This window comes from Rhincodon typus, chromosome 28 (genome assembly GCF_021869965.1).
Source record: "Rhincodon typus isolate 14 chromosome 28, sRhiTyp1.1, whole genome shotgun sequence".
Classification (NCBI taxonomy): Eukaryota; Metazoa; Chordata; class Chondrichthyes; order Orectolobiformes; family Rhincodontidae; genus Rhincodon; species Rhincodon typus.
Genome location: NC_063359.1, coordinates 14,934,960 through 14,947,607, shown reverse-complemented (window position 1 = coordinate 14,947,607; position 12,648 = coordinate 14,934,960). Strand labels below are relative to the sequence as shown.

The 12,648-nt window shown below is 37.1% G+C and overlaps 1 protein-coding gene across 1 annotated transcript in view; it reads right to left on the bottom strand.

Annotated features, from left to right (window-relative positions):
• Positions 1–12,648, bottom strand: part of tncb (tenascin Cb) — a 310,123-nt gene that overhangs the window by 36,075 nt on the left and 261,400 nt on the right. Inside the window, exons 15-18 of the mRNA XM_048613353.1 lie at positions 7,347–7,752; positions 4,824–5,087; positions 1,806–2,075; positions 480–752 (exon numbers count right to left, since the gene is read on the bottom strand). Coding sequence (XP_048469310.1) covers positions 480–752; positions 1,806–2,075; positions 4,824–5,087; positions 7,347–7,752 — 1,213 coding nt within the window. The remainder of the gene's footprint in view (positions 1–479; positions 753–1,805; positions 2,076–4,823; positions 5,088–7,346; positions 7,753–12,648) is intronic.

Sequence of the window (12,648 nt, the reverse complement as noted above, 5' to 3'; positions counted from 1 at the left end):
GCTGCCTGGCCTGCTGTGTTCCTCCAGCTCCACACTGTGTTATCTCTAATAATATACAGTGCATAGTTCAAGAGGGCAGCTCACAATCACCTTCTCCTAGCCAGCAAGTCTACATCCAACAAGTGAATAAAAAATGTTTATTTGTGCTGAGGAGGGAGGGAAAAGTCCTACCTAATGGGGCATGCTGTGAGAAGCCATGGTCCAGCAAATTCTAACTCTTTATAGCAAGCCACAAATCATTGTAAAAGTCCCAACTGGCAAACTATAAACGACGTGAGGACTTGTTAAGATTAGAGCAATCAGAGAGTTTTGGTTTTGTTGTTACAATAAAAAATATCATTGAAAGAACCAGTTAGCAAATGGAAAATAAATGCCAAAATCAAAACAAGTCAAAAAAGTGCCAAATATTGCCAAGCCTTTGTATGACATTGTTATATGAAAGTTGAGAGCAGAAAGGATTTTATAAAAATAACAAGTACCTGTCAATACAACAGTAGTTGCAGGAATTGTACGTCGGCCATTGACAAGACCATAGAAATAAATCACATAATTAGTGCCAGCTATGAGGTTGGAGAGTTGGGTGGTTTGCACGTTGCCTGGTATTGTGTACTCCAGTGGCTCTGTGAACCTGTCAGAATCTATAAGTTCAATGACAAAGCTTTCAAATGCCTTGTCCTTTCCCATCCAAGAGAGGCTGAAGCTGTTTGAGGTAATGTCTGAAACCACTAGGTTGCCCACTTCAGGTTCTGCCTCTATAAGGATTGTTTTGGAAATAAAACTTCAGCACTTTTAAAGCAACACAACAAAAGAATACAGATTAGCTCAGAATCAAGTGACATAGCCTAAAACTCAGATGATGCTTGTCATATCCAATAAGTCACATGTCTCTAGATTGTCCTGCTCTTGTCTACTGGGACCAGGTAATTTGTACCGTGATATGAAATTTCAATTTAAGAAATAACTACGCTACTTGAGAAATCCATATCCTCTCTCAAACTCCTTGACAATAACCCCATTGCCATAATGTTTAAGATCATTAAGGATTAACTTCATGATTCTGCAAATATCTTTAACATGTGCTTTTAATGTTAACTTTGAAGGATCTATCTAGCTTCAATCAACACTACACAATTAAAGGAATGACGTGTCTGCATTGCTCAGCTGGATTACATGGTATTTTGTTTAACTTCTGCAAATTAAAATACCGAACAAAATTCTTGTGGCTTCTCCTTTACAAGGAATATACAATCTTATTGTTGTACTGACAATTTTACTGCATGCAAGAATGTATTTTAACATAGCTGTTGGTTGTGAGTTGGAAGTTTGAACTGTGGTGGCATACTATTTTGCTCTAATTATAAAGAACATCAAAAATTATAAATTGTACTCAAAGATACATGCATGAACTTTTAACATGTAATAAAGAAACGGCATATCTTCACATGGTAGCTACTATCTGGAGTAGGTTTTTGCAGTAGCTTTGTATAGCACACTGCTCTTTTTGCGCTAAATCTGGATGATAAAGCCTTATTCCTGATTTTTTTTTTATCTGAAAAGAAACATATTATTGAAACTAGTGAGTAGTTTTGCTATCCAAATTTTAGGAGCACATGTAAGAACTATTGGTAACTAAACCATCATTAAGATTAATAAGATTAAAATTAATAAGAGAAAATCCAAATTATAATTAAAGTACATTTTATGTTTCATTAAGATCAACAAGCAATTGCATTATAAAAACAAGTTTCTAAAAGAATCATGTATTTCAATTGACAGCTAAAAGACTCCAACTGCAACACAAATACCTGTTGTAGCAAATGCACTAAGCGTTTGAGTTTGCTGTCCTTGATAAAGACCAGAGAGGTAAATGACATAATCAGTGCTGGCTAACAGCTTTGAGATGCCAATAGAGCGATGGTTGCCTGGGACAATGAGCTCCGAGGTTTCGAAGATCCTGTTAGGATCTGTTACATCTACTACAAAGCTTTCAAAGGTGCCATTGGCTGTCCAAGAGACAATGAAACCATCTGAAGTAATATTGGAAATCATTAGGTTGCTAAGTTTGAGTTCAGTCACTGAGGAAAGGAAATAATTGAATGAAAGAAAACATTCAGTACATCTGAAATCAACAATGCTTTCCAAAATGCAATCTACACATTTCAGCATTAACTGGATCTTACAGCTCAACACATCTGATGTTAAAACATTGATATTTGGTGCTGCTGATGAAATCTGTGTGCTCAGAAGAAAGATTCTTAAAATGATACAATTTTCTGAACTCAATAAAACTCGATTGTTAAATATAAATAGAAGTGACCTGAGCTCTTTGGGAGTTGTAACATTGCAACTAATGAATAAGATCAAATGCTGTTTTTTTGATTTTGTGAAAATGCATCACATGATAACAGAAATATAACAAGCTTCAAAATCAGGAGCAATTCATTCAGACATATATTTTCTTAGCATTAAGATGAAAATTGTGTTTTTTGCAGACAAACTATTATTGAATCATATTCAAAATGCAAACATCAAAGTTTTAATGTGTGAGAACCTTAAAATATGGACAAACTATTTCCCTCATTTAAAGGTAATTACTTAACATAAATATGCCAAGTCATACTAATAAGCTTTAATTGTTTTACCATTAAGACCAGATATTAACCGAGAAAATAGTGTGGCAATATTACTGGATAAACATTTAATACATTCATATAGATTATCTGTTCTAGCAGAGCTCATATATTAATGGTTATTTTAAAACAACAGCCAAAAGGCTGTCACATGAACTTGTTAAGGATTTATCTGCTTTCTCCAACAGAAAAATCTAGTCAATCTTCTCTAACGAATGTGAATTGGATGAATGTCTGTGTTAGGTGTGAAATGCTATCATCAAATGTGAAATAATGTCTTTCCAAAAAAGTGGAGCTGCAGAATATAAAGAAATGCAGTGTAGTTCTTGAGTTGTGAGTTGACTTAAGAAGTTAGCACTCAACATGAGCTGGTAGCTTAAGTAGTTGTTCAACTGTAAGAGAGCAGTGATTATTTAACATTTTGTGGAGCTACAGGAGAATGTGGGTATTTTACGGGATTTAATTTCCACACAGGTTGGAATTGTTTTAACATTGGGGAAGTGTAGAATCTGTTTCATTGTGATATTTTTGTGGTTAAATAATTTCCTGATCATTTTAGCTTGCCACTTGGTTGGATATCCCAGTGCGACTGGCATCAGTTAAAATATATATCAATGACCATTGATGGTCAAAAACCTTGGCAAAGGAAGATATTGTGGAGGGAGGAAAAGTAGCAGTTATTATCTAGGAGCAGATTGTTAATCACTGAAATACTTGTTAAAGAATTGGAAAAGATAAAATAATAATTAAATTGCACATTGGTTCAGTGCAATGTATAAAGCTAGCAATATGTTTTATTTATGTAGGAAATCAACAGGAGTTACGCTTTGTATGGTGCATATCTATCATTACAGGCCCCGTCATTTATTCGAACTATGTGGATCTGTTATAAAAATAACAGCTTTTGTAGTAAGGCAATATAGCTCTGCATAATTGAAGCTCAATTAAAGCATACTAACATATAGATGCATTTTATTTAATGGATCCTTCTTTGAACTACAGACCTATCAATATTTCTTAACCAAGGGAACTCATATTAGTTATATTTTTATTCACATGAAGGAGGATTGAGAATAGATTTGGATTTGGCTTAAGGAAGGACATTCTATGTTCATTTATATCACAAACCATTGCAATCAGATATTTCAGTCTGCTGTCACAGCAAGAACAATGTTTTACAAATTATATGTTTCACACAGGTACACATTTCTATAGTTTGCAATGACAGGCTTAGAAACAACTAGACTTAATTAACTTGATATTAATATTTATGTGGCTCCATGATATGGAAAGCTAGAAAGAAGAAATAAGATTATGGAAATGCCAAAGGTCTCATTCAACAATGAACAGTTAGTAGGTATTTGAAACATCGTACATCACAATTATAATACTTTGATCAGTAGGTCTGTTAGATGTTATAAATACAAGCTTAATAGTTAAATAGTTATTTTGTCCTCTTAAGTAGGGGGGCCATCTATCAGAATTTAAATGATGTCTAGAAAATTTGACCTGAAAAAAAAAGCCAAATTTGTGTATTTTAAATTAAATCCCAAGTTCCACTTTTGTGTTTCACTAAAACTATACTGATTCAAAGTTTCAACACCTTTCTAATGCAACAAAGGAATTGAAATGCTAACCATTACCCCACCTTCTTGCTTTTAGCAAAAGATGGCAGCCCTACAATTGGAAAAGGTTATCAAAGTCCATGAGAAAATAGACAGGGACCATGCCAAACCAGTTGCATCAACACAAGATGGTTTGCCATTTTGGCAGAGACACATGTGCTCACGATCTCTTCAGGCAACAAGCCTTCAAAAAAAAAGTTGAAGTCATTAGTAAAGTGATTCTCTGCTGATGCAGAATTAGATGTTTTCTCTATTATCGTGCTTAGATATTTAATTGTTGCAAACGAGTGAGGAAAATGCCATGACAATTCATGCATTTCTCTATCTAGAAATATTTGAAGGTTGCCACAACCGATGAGACCATTTCCTATAAGTACAAATGATAGAAGCAGTGAATGATTTGAGTGAGATGGTATGTCATTCTCCTTTTCAACACAGAACCTGTAAAAAAAATCAGTTTAAAAACTGGAGGGATATTATTCAATTAAAAAGTACAAAGCCACCAAAGGATGAGCTGTTCATTTCTGTGAGAAAAATAAGAAAGCAGAAAATAAATAAATCAAAATACCTGTTTGAGCTTCAGTGTATAGTGGTTTTGTTTGCTGACCATGGCTTATACCATAGATGGAAACCTCATAGTCAGTAGCAGCACGCAGATGTGGGATGTCTATGGAAAACTGATCACCTGGTACTGTGTATGTTAATGGTTCGAACAACCCATCTGAGTCTTTAACATCTATAACAAAGCTTTCAAAGGACTCATCAGCTGTCCAAGAGAGTTTGAAGCTGCCGGAGGTAACTTCCGAGACCATTAAGTTTTCAAGTTCAGATTCTGGCGAGGTAATAAATATTGTGAAATATTAAATTACGAACTGTGAAGCTGTACGAGATAAAAGTCTACAATCACTAACTTGCCATCGCACAGTCTGGAAGATAATGAATCATTAACTGTTCAGAGGTGACAAGAACAAGCCTGAAGCAGATCACGAAATTAACACATATAAAGCACAGGAAACACATATGCAATGACTGGTAAATGAGAATCTAAAAGTGATCCAAAAAATGAGGTAGCATTAGTGTGGAATGAAATGATGGTGAGAAGGCAGCATAATTCCATTCAGTACCACTGTGCTTGAAAAAAAAACAAAAAGACACAGTTACCTGTAAAAGAATATATTAAGTGAGAGTATGTGCATAATGCTACTCATGAACAGTCAAATGAGCTTATCCTTTTATCATGGAAAGGGAACATTAGTCATTAACTGCCTGGTGTTTTGTAAAAATGTCCAAAGCAATGAGTTATTGTTCAGATGATATTTTCCATTCACTAAACTACAATGCATTCACAGCAATTGGCTTTAATTATTGCCCTGCCCTAAGTATATATATTATATTGCAATTCCAAGATGTTAAATAGATTGTGTTGTATCATACCCTGGAAATTCCTTATTAGTACTGAAATGCATTTAGCCAAAAAATAATATTACTGATAGTGACTGAAGTCTAAGCTATAAACAAACGGGAAGAAAAGGTCCTCATGATACCTCAATTTCTAACATCACTATACATTGTGGAACTGAGCAATAAAGACTTGGATTGTAAATATTTCTAACACAAATGGATGATGGGGAGAAGTGATCGTATTGTTGTTCAGTCTCTTTGATGGATCATCTACACATGTGCATGTTAAGTTTCTGGTGAGTTGGCTCATCTCTATAACTGGCCTCCACACTCATGAGTTGGGGCAGGAGGGAAATTGGCCTAGGAATCTTGGCTTAAATCCCTGTCAAATTGTCCTTAATGGAAGTTTTAGCTGTGTACTTTTGGGAAGCAAGCATAACCGCAATGATATCCCATTCAGTGCCCTTACTGTCTGGGGTTCACACATCAAGATCTGTCACAGGAGGACATTGCTGTCTGTGCGCTGTGAATCAGCACCTTCTGGAAGAGAAAATAAGCTGCTGAGGAAATTCTAAAAGCCATCAAATGGATATGTTTTTTGCATGCAATGCCTGTCATTTTCAGCTGATTTACATGAGATGCCTGGAACACTTTCTGTACCCAAGATTAAAATGTGAAAGGGGACATAGAGCAAAGGCCCTGGCCTGAATGCAATCTCATTTGCAAGAATCACAGAATCAACTTTATTTATGACATGTCACTAACCCGAATTCCCATTTAATGAATCTGTATGCTTGGAGAGGACCTTTCCAAATTTACATTGTAAGTATTCACTTTGAATAAGTGCTCCTATAAGTTCTGAAAAACACTTCAGTTGCTGTGGTGTTTACATAAAAAAAAGTATAGAATCCATACAATGTGGAAACAGGCCATTTGGCCAACAAGTCCACACCTTACGTGTATCCTATCCCTGTAATCCTGCATTTCCCATGGCTAACACACCTAACCTACATTTCCCTGAACTCTATGGGTAATTTCACATGACCCATCTACCTAACCTGCACATCTTTGGATTGTGGGAGGAAACCAGAGCACCTGAGTGAAACCCACACAGACACAGAGAGAACGTGTAAATTCCACACAGTCACCCGAGGGTGGGATTGAACCCAGGTCCCTGGTGCTGTGAAGCACCAGTGCTAACCACTCTGTCATTGTGCTGCCCTCATTATACAGGTCTTAATTCAAAAGTGTACCCCAGAATTGCAGCAAAACGAATACATTTTAATCTCAGTTTGCAACAAGATTCTGTGCTGTAGTCCAATGCAATGAATAGTCTCACATAACTAGATCAAGAATAATTACATCCCAAAACATACTGTAAAATGTCATGCCATGTCCGTTTTGCAACACTTGGACAAATGGGACAGAAAGCATACATTGGCCGGAAGCAATGAGAGAGTTAGAAATGTATGCCTATCGCATGCAGAAAGGCAACAAATTCTCCTGCTTCCTAAACAGAACCAGTTGCAGCTCAGCACGGATGGAGGTGAAGAAAAAGTTGTGCCAATGAATGACAAGCGTATGGAATGAGAATAAAATATTTGACACTGATCCTCTCCTAAGCAATGAAAAGGAGGAGGTGAAAGGTGGTGCGTTGATGAGAGAAGAACTGTTTGACATTAAGAAATACCTGTTCTTGCAAAATCTTTCAGTGGTTGTGACAGCCGGCCTTGGAATATTCCATAAAGATCAATTTCGTACTCAGTGCCAGCTACCAGCCCTGTTACATTAGTTGTGTGCTGATCACCTGGTAGAGAAATCTTCAAAGGGACACTCAATGCATTAACATCCTTTATTATTAAAAGAAAACTATCAAAGTGTCCACTCGGCGCTGTCCATGATACCTTGAGGCTGGTGGAAGTTATATTTTTTACCAGAAGATTCTCTGGCTTGGCAGCTCCTGAGGTTGGAGAATGTGTGGTGGTACTGTCAAAGGATTCTGTAATAGACGTTTGCGGATTAGAATTAGATGATCCATCTTTTTTGCTCACAAACTGGCTGATTGGGAGAGACCCTTGCTCAATGAATGTCTCCACCTGAGGTTCCCACAAGTGTGAAATGGTACATCAGAAGTCACATTCCCTTCCCCATTCCCACAACAAAAAGCTTCGTTATATAGAATGATCCCTTACTGAGTTGTGAAAAATAAAAAAAAAGGGTTCCCCTTAAGTTTATATTTTTGCTGTATGCCAGTTTAATGCTGACATTTTACAATAGTCAAACTTAAAACTTAAAACACTAATCTAATCCACGTTTTTGGAGGCACCAATTTTAGAGGCATTCCTTTCATCAGAAGTCTGATTCTACTATTTGCTTCCTTGCATCTGCAATTGCATTTTGTCTTGTTCCAAAAAAAGGTCTTTGGACCCCAAATGTTAGCGCTGTTTTTTCTCCACAGATGCTGCCAGATTTGCTGAGTTTCTCCAGCAATTTTTGTTTCTCTTTGTTTTAGTTCTCCAGCATCTGCAGTTCTTTATATATTTTGTTTTTGATTTGTTCAGTCATTTCTCAAAAGTAATAAATACTGGCCTAGCCAGTGACAACTTTTCCGATGTGTGGCTTGGTGAGTATCAAGACTCCTCCGGAACCTGACCTGTGTGATCACACTATGTCAGCTGAGATAGTGAATGTTGGCAAGCAATTTGAGCACATGGAAAGTGCAAGGCAGCATCGCAACTTGTTCCTGCCATCACCTGGCATTCACCCACACATGGCTTGCAGCTAAAGTCAGTGGAAAGCAATTAGAAGCGGGAAGCCTGGCTGAGATTTCCTCCTGAGGCCACTATTACTGAGGCCAACTGGAGCATCTGGCTCATACCCAGAATGAGATCAGCAAGCTGAATCCATACTGGGAACTGAACTAGATTTCTTTTCTAAACTGTAAGCCTTGATATTTAACGGTCCATCGTGGAGTCGCAATTTAGTCTATGAATTATAAATATTGATCAATTGTTAGCAAATGCGTCTACAAAGGAGATATATGTCTGGATTAAATTGGGACACAAGTAGGCCATTCAGTCCCTCAAGCTTGTTGTGATATTCCATCAGATCATGGCTGATCTGTATTTCAATTCCAGCAGCCTATTCTCCATGTCCCCTGATAATCTCAACAAAAATCTGTCAATCTGAGTCAAGATAATTTCAATTGACCCAGCATCCACAGCCTTTGGGGAGAAAGTCATGCTGTCAGCTGCCTATGTTCTAAGCTCTGGCATTCTCACTTTCTTTACACCTTTTCAAATGTTGCTTAAAACCACGCTGTTTAAGCTTATGGTCACCTGCAGAAGTCATCATTTGCCTTGGTTTGTTTAGTTTGTTTATGTTCTCCTCTGAAGTATCTTGAGTCATATGACTCATGATGGGATCGAACGAAGGTCTGTAGCATACTTATAGCATAACCTCTTCATATCAAGAAACTGCTCCAGCAGTAAGGATTGTCATTCCATTTCCCTCTTAAGTGACTTTTTTAAAAGCCTGTGTACCAGTTTTAGTGATTAATTTATATGGACACCTACCCTCCTTGTCTTCTTGAAGTCCCTGGTCTCTCAGTGTGAAGAAAACATTCAGTTTTGTCTTTCTCACTGAAGTAATGTACATGTTCCCACACTTCCCACATTGAATTTCTTCTGCCAAAGTTGCACTCCTTTAGTCTGTCTATTCGTCTTTGTAATTGTTTTCTCCTGTTTACACGATATACTCTGGCCCTTAACATAGTGTCCTCTGCAGATTCAAATATACAACTCTCTACTCCTTCATTCAACTCATTTGTGTCTACTCCTTCATTCAACTCATTTGTGCACACGGTGAAAGCTGAGACTCAAATACATATCCCTGAGGAACACCATTTGTAACATCACACAATCATGGAACTCCATGTTAATGCCTAGTCTTTGCCTTCTACCTCCTCACTAATTACTAACCCAGTTCACAAAGTCATTTCCAATTACGTGCACATTAAAAAAAAAATTCCTTTTTCAGGATTTTATGAAATGCAATTTTAAAATAACTCAGCCACAACCTGAAGTGTAAGAATAAAAATCAAATTATTAGTACTGACAACCAGAATCCTAGGGTCAATTTCTGCTTGAAATTTACTCTTCCTGGATACTTAGTTCATGATTGGTGTACTTTTGTAATTTTTTTTGGTTTTAGGAATAAAATTTTAACAGTAGACAAAGGGATAAATGCAATTAAAGAACTTTGAAGCCGAGTACATTCATAAGGTCAAGGGCATGTTGCTTTAAAGGTTAACAGCTAGGATGGTAAGGTAATGATAATGCTGGGCTTTAATCATTGCCAGAACACTTACAAAAAGGTATTTCAGAAGGTTGTTAATTGAATCAGAATAGAAGAGATGAAATTATAAAAACAGTAGATGAGCTTACTTAACTGAGGATGTGGTGCATACAATGCTTACAGTAACAACAATACAGGAGAGTCAGAACCAAATTAGATTAAAAACATTCAATCAACCTTCAAGGTCGATTTAGGGACAGTCTAAAGCAGGTGATGTAATTGTGGAGATGAGTGGAGCTTAAGAAGGTTCTCTGGTTTTAATTTATCTGAGAGTTTGTTTACTGGGACAGGTTCTTTGGAATTTGGAGCACGAAGAGAACTAAAGCAGAAGAAATGGCTTCAGGCAGCACAGGTACTGCCGTTGTCAGACTTGAGACAGCTAGGCCTCAGGAGACTCATACCGTGGAAAAAATGCTAGGGATTGCTACCACAAGCAGTATTTGTTTGCTTCAACCAAGAAGTGCTGGAGCTTAGAGAAATTCAGCAGCAACTTGATTAAGTTACATGTTTGATAAAGGTTGAAACAGTACTGGTAATTGGATGTTTGGGAGCAGTGTTAGGAATTTTGAAGCCAAGTCTTGGGAAAAGAAGTTGAACTACCAAGCTATGAGAAGTTGTTGTGGCAGTTCAAGATGGAGAGGCTTCAACAGCATTTCAAGGCTAGATCTTTAAAAGTGAAGAATTGCAATCCCTTGAAGTTGTAATAAGAGTTGGTGACCCAGAGTCTCACGAACATCTGGCTGGGATCTATCTTGATCACATTAGCCACATAAAATGAAGTCTGAGAACAACTTTCTGTTGACTCATATTTTCCCATGTTAATCCTCATTGGTAAAGTCTACATTGTGTATATGATATATTGTTTAATATTATTTTTGTACCAGCTCAGTATACCTCTTTAATCATTATAACTGATGTTTATTTTGGTCAAATTTGCCCACTACATATTATTTTTGTTCCATTTTATTCTTATCTGCAAGTCTTGCAACTTATTATCTATCCTTTGTTCATCAGTACCTTCTTTCTGTGAAAAGATTATGGTCTACTATCTAGATCATAACAAAGATCTGGCTTGTCTGGTATTATCATAACTGGGATCATAAAACACTGTCACTGTATTTTGCTATCTGGTAAATATTGTTTGAAACCAATCACAGAATAGATAAAGTGAAGAAAAAGATCATTTAGCCCATTATGTTTGCTCTTTGAATGAGCGTCATGGCTTAGTTCCATCCTCAAAAACTTTCATGTAACCTTGTACAATATTTAAATGAGCATCTAACACCCTCTTAGCTGCTTCAATTGAGCATGCCTCCAGCACACTTCCAGGCAGTGTATTCCCAAATCAAAACATTGGCTGCGAGAAGGAGTTACTTCTTTCATATTTACTTCTTTTGTAAATCACTTTAGATCCGCGTCCCCTTGTTCTTGATCTGCTTATGACTGGAATAGCTTCTCCCTACCTACTCTGTCCAAAGGCTGGGAGGAAGACAAACCCTGGGAGTCATTGATTGATCAGTGCTGTTGGGAGTGGGGTTGATTTTGGAAACTTCAGTCAAATTCCTTTGTAGCTTTCTCCACTTCAAGGAAAATATTCCCAACTTCTCCAGTCCATCTTCACAACCAAGCTTTCCCATCTGTGAAATTATTCTTGCAAACCACTTATGCAATATTTTTACATCTTTGCTAAAGTGTGTCCCTGCACCTCCCAACCCCACCATCTCCAATTTATTCACAATACTCCAAGTGCGGTATAACTAGTGTCTCACATGGTTTCAGTATAACCTCCCTGCTCCTGTACTCTATGCCACTATACACAGATCTTAGAATACTGTGTTTTATGAACATTCTCTTCACCTGTCCGGCCACCTTTACTGACTCATTCAGAAGTTATGCACCCAGGCCTTTCCACTCCTGCACACTTTCCACAATAGCACACTTTATTTTAAACTGCCTCTTTGCTCCAAAGTGTATCACCTCTTACTTCTCCACATTGAACTTCATCCACCCACTCCACCAACCTGTCAATGTCCTTTTGAAGTTCTGCACTGCCTTCACAGTTTAACATTCCCCCAAGTTTTGTGTCATATGCAGTCTTTGAAACTGTCTATTATACTCAATCAGGAAAAGCCAGGGTACAAGAATTGAGCATGTAAGACCATAAGAAATAGGAACAGGAGTAGGCCATTTCACTCGTCTAACCTGGTCTGCCATTCAATAGGATCATGACTCATATGAGGTTGGGACTCAAACAACCAACATTTTTCTAGGCTGAAAAATATCCATTACGCTTTGTTTCCTATTGCTCAGCTAATTTTGGATCCAAGTGGCTCGTATCCCCAGTATTCCATGAATTATAACTTTTCTCATAAATCCATTATATGGAATTGTATCAAATAACTTTTGGAAAAACCACATTAACAGCATTACTCTCATCAACCCTCTCTATTACCACTTCAAAGAAATTCATTGAAGTTACCTTAATATGGTTTTCTCTTGAGAATCCTCTCCCTAATTTACTCATATTTGTCCAAGTGACTGTGACTTCTATCACAAATTATTATATCTGGAAGTTTCCACATGACCAACGTTCAACAGACTGGTCTGTATTTGCTAGGATTTTCTTTGCAACTTTT